A 4,113-nucleotide genomic window follows, 5' to 3' on the forward strand; every position below is an offset into this window, starting at 1 on the left:
GGTCCGGCCGGCCGGGTCCGGCGGCGTGGCGGGGCCAGGCGGCCAGCAGGAGGCTGAGCGAGGCGAGCAGCAGCGCCGAGAAGGAGGCCAGCGCCAGCGCCAGCAGCAGCGGCGGCGGCCGGGCGGGCGGCTCCCGTGCCCGGCGGCGCCTGCCCATGGCCGGCCTGACCGACCGAGGCGCTCTGCAGCCGGCCGGAGCGGGAGGCGGAGGGGCCGGAGGCGAAGCAGGCGGAGGCGGCGGCGGAGGCGGAGGAGGAGGAAGCGAGGCCGCCCAGGGGAAGCCGCGCTCGGCCGGCCGCCAGCAGCTGCAGAGAGCGCCCGGGTGCCTGGAGAGGCGCAGCCCGGGAACTGCGGGGCAGGCAACGCCCGCCGGAGGGGCTGGGCGGGGGGAAGAGCCCGGGACCAGCGCAGAGCCTCCCCGGACAGGCGCAGTCTACCTTGGCCAGGGGAACTTTCCAAGCCGGCCTGCGGGGGGGGGGAGGGCTGCTGCCTGCTTTTCCCCCCCCTCCCCTCCCCGCAAGAGAGAGGCTTCCCGGTTGGGGCTCGGACTCCAGAGCCCATCGTCCGCAGCCTCGCCGGACAGGCGCAGTCTACCTTGGCCAGGGGAACTTTCCAAGCCGGCCTGCGGGGGGGGGGAGGGCAGCTGCCTGCTTTTCCCCCCCCTCCCCTCCCCGCAAGAGAGAGGCTTCCCGGTTGGGGCTCGGACTCCAGAGCCCATCGTCCGCAGCCTCGCCGGACAGGCGCAGTCTATCTTGGCCAGGCGAACTTTCCAAGCCGGCCTGCGGGGGGGGGAGGGCTGCTGCCTGCTCTTTTCCCCCCCCCTCTCCGCAAGAGAGAAGCTTCCCGGTTGGAGCTCGGACTGCAGAGCCCATGGTCCGCAGCCTCCTCGGACAGGCGCAGTCTACCCTGGCGAGGCGAACTTTCCAAGCCGGCCTGCGGGGGGCTGCTTCCTGCTCTTTCCCCCCTCCCCGCAAGAGAGAAGCTTCCCGGTTGGGGCTCGGACTGCAGAGCCCATGGTCCGCAGCCTCCCCGGACAATCGCAGTCTATCTTGGCAAGGCGAACTTTCCATGGTAGCCTGCGGGGGGGCTGCTTCCTGCCTCCCCCCCCCGCAAGAGAGAGGCTTCCCACTGGGCTCGGACTCCAGAGCCCATCGTCCGCAGCCTCCTCGGACAGGCGCAGTCTACCTTGGCAAGGCGAACTTTCCAAGGTAGCCTGCGGGGGCTGCTGCCTGCTCTTTCCCCCCTCCCCGCAAGAGAGAAGCTTCCCGGTTGGGGCTCGGACTCCAGAGCCCATCGTCCGCAGCCTCCTCGGACAGGCGCAGTCTACCTTGGCAAGGCGAACTTTCCAAGGTAGCCTGCGGGGGGCTGCTGCCTGCTCTTTCCCCCCTCCCCGCAAGAGAGAAGCTTCCCGGTTGGGGCTCGGACTGCAGAGCCCATCGTCCGCAGCCTCGCCGGACAAGCGCAGTCTATCTTGGCAAGGCGAACTTTCCATGGTAGCCTGCGGGGGGGCTGCTTCCTGCCTCCCCCCCCGCAAGAAAGAGGCTTCCCGGTTGGGGCTCGGACTGCAGAGCCCATGGTCCGCAGCCTCCCGGGACGGGCGCAGTCTATCTTGGCGAGGCGAACTTTCCAAGCCGGCCTGCAGGGGGGGCTGCTTCCTGCTCTTTCCCCCCTCCCCGCAAGAGAGAGGCTTCCCGGTGAGCTCGGATTGCAGAGCCCATGGTCCGCAGCCTCCCCGCACAGGCGCAGTCTAACTTGGCAAGGCGAACTTTCCAAGCCGGCCTGCGGGGGGGGCTGCTGCCTGCTCTTTCCCCCCTCCCCGCAAGAGAGAGGCTTCCCGGTTGGGGCTCGGACTGCAGAGCCCATGGTCCGCAGCCTCCCCGGACAGGCGCAGTCTACCTGGGCGAGGCGAACTTTCCAAGCCGGCCTGCGGGGGGGGGGGCTGCTGCCTGCTCTTTCCCCCCTCCCCGCAAGAGAGAAGCTTCCCGGTTGGAGCTCGGACTGCAGAGCCCATCGTCCGCAGCCTCGCCGGACAGGCGCAGTCTACCTTGGCGAGGCGAACTTTCCAAGCCAGCTTGAGGGGGCTGCTTCCTGCTTTCTCCCCCCCCAGCAAGAGAGAGAATTCCCGGTGGGCTCGGACTGCAGAGCTCATGGTCCGCAGCCTCCCCGGACAGGCGCAGTCTACCTTGGCAAGGGTAACTTTCCAAGGTAGCCTGCGGGGGCTGCTTCCTGCTCTTCCCCCCCCCCCGCAAGAGAGAGGCTTCCCGGTGGGCTCGGACTGCAGAGCCCATGGTCCGCAGCCTCCCCGGACAGGCGCACTTTCCAAGCCGGCCTGCGGGGGGGCTGCTTCCTGCTCATTCCCCCCCCAAAGAGAGAGGCTCCCGGTGGGCTCGGACTGCAGAGCCCATCGTCCGCAGCCTCCTCGGACAGGCGCAGTCTACCTTGGCAAGGCGAACTTTCCAAGGTAGCCTGCGGGGGCTGCTTCCTGCTCTTCCCCCCTCGCCGCAAGAGAGAGGCTTCCCGGTGGGCTCGGACTGCAGAGCCCATCGTCCGCAGCCCCCGCCTCCAAGTTCCCAGCTTGGGGAAACCGTGGGGCTAGGCCAGGGGGAGAGCCAGCCAGGGACTCCGGACGGGCGGCGAGCGGGAGGCAGCCCTCCGCAGAGCCTCCTCGGTCAGGAGCAGTCTACCTTGCAGTCTAGCCTACTTGCCAGCTGATGCTACTCGTCTCCGGGTCATCTTCTTGCTCCCTCCCGCTGGGCACGGCCCATGTCCGGACAGAGAGGCTTCCCGGTTGGGTCGGACTCCAGCCCCCATCATCCCCGGCCCGCATGAAAAGCTCCAGCTCGGGGCAAACTGCGGGGCGGGGAGAGGTAGCCCTCCGCAGAGCCTCCCCGGATAAGCACAGTCTACCTTCCCCCTTGCCGTGCCCTGGGATTTGGCCCCATTTGCCTGCCGGCTTCCTGGAGGGGTGGCACTCCAAGCCCCATCATTCCCAGCGGGGACCCAGGGTGGGGCGAAACTCCCAACGTTGGGCTGAGATCGGCGGATTCCGGGATCGGGCCCGATCGGTAGAGCAGCGGTACCCCTTTACCTGCCGGCTTCTCGGACAGGTGGGACTCCAACTCCCATCATTCCCGGTCCGTACCTGCCTCCAGACGCCGTGAATGCTCCAACACTGGAAGTTTTTAAGAAGAGACTGGACAGCCATTTGTCCGAAATGGTGTAGGGTTGCCTGCCTGAGCAGGGGGTTGGACTAGATGACCTCTAAGGTCCCTCCCAACTTTATTATTATTGTTGGATCAGCTGTAGGGGCTTCAAGGCTCCAGCGCTGGGCGTCGGGAGGGGTGGGGGAGGGTCCCCCAAACGGGCTTGTACCCCTTCGCCTGGCTGCTTCCCGGACGGGTGGGACTCCAGGCCCCATCGTTCCCAGCCGGCATCCAGGCTCCACTCCGGGAAAGCTGCCCTGGATGGAGATCTGTGACTTGGGTGGGGGGGGGCTCAGCTGGGGAGGAGGGTCCACGCCCCTTCCCCACTTGCAATCAGCTTCCATTCTTAGGGGGGGCGTCAACTTCGACCCCTTTAATTGGGGGGCTGCCCCCCCTGCAGGCGGACACCCCCTCCCCCCGCGGCTGCGGGGAGACCCAGCCCCATAAGGCACTGCCACCTCTTTCCCCCCGCCTCCCCATTTGCGCTCTTAAAAATGTCTGTGCTTCGCTTCCCACTGGCCCCCAGCGGAGGTAGCGTGGCCGAGCGGTCTAAGGCGCTGGATTTAGGCTCCAGTCCCTCCGGGGGCGTGGGTTCGAATCCCACCGCTGCCAGATGGTTTTCTTCCCCGTGGCTTTTGCTGAGCGGACAAAAAGCTTTGCCCGGGTACGGACACGGAAGAAAAGCAGCACGTCGGGTCTCTTCTCCCCCCACCCCCGGGTCAACCCGTGTCCCCTCGTATTTTTTAATTACGTGCAACCGAGCGTTGCAAAATCTCCTTTATGTAGAACGCTTCGCCAAACGTTTGCACAGTTCGCGTTGGTGGTATAGTGGTGAGCATAGCTGCCTTCCAAGCAGTTGACCCGGGTTCGATTCCCGGCCAACGCAAATTCCTTTTTTCATTTGGTTTTT

General features: G+C 66.8%; 1 protein-coding gene and 2 non-coding genes across 3 annotated transcripts in view; 2 read left to right on the forward strand and 1 right to left on the reverse strand.

Annotated features, from left to right (window-relative positions):
* The window catches only part of TNFSF12 (TNF superfamily member 12), a 10,978-nt gene extending 10,821 nt beyond the window's left edge, over positions 1-157 (reverse strand). Inside the window, exon 1 of the mRNA XM_015826599.1 lies at positions 41-157. Within this exon, the coding sequence (XP_015682085.1) occupies positions 41-157 (117 nt within the window). The remainder of the gene's footprint in view (positions 1-40) is intronic.
* A 3,576-nt stretch (positions 158-3,733) lies between these two features.
* TRNAL-UAG lies at positions 3,734-3,815 on the forward strand. Its single transcript has one exon. It is a non-coding gene; the product is annotated as a tRNA-Leu (tRNA).
* Positions 3,816-4,017: 202 nt separating this feature from the next.
* TRNAG-UCC lies at positions 4,018-4,089 on the forward strand. Its single transcript has one exon. It is a non-coding gene; the product is annotated as a tRNA-Gly (tRNA).
* Positions 4,090-4,113: the final 24 nt, after the last annotated feature.

The sequence above is a fragment of the Protobothrops mucrosquamatus genome, unplaced genomic scaffold (genome assembly GCF_001527695.2).
Source record: "Protobothrops mucrosquamatus isolate PMUCROS unplaced genomic scaffold, P.Mucros_1.0 scaffold3199, whole genome shotgun sequence".
Lineage (NCBI taxonomy): Eukaryota > Metazoa > Chordata > Lepidosauria > Squamata > Viperidae > Protobothrops > Protobothrops mucrosquamatus.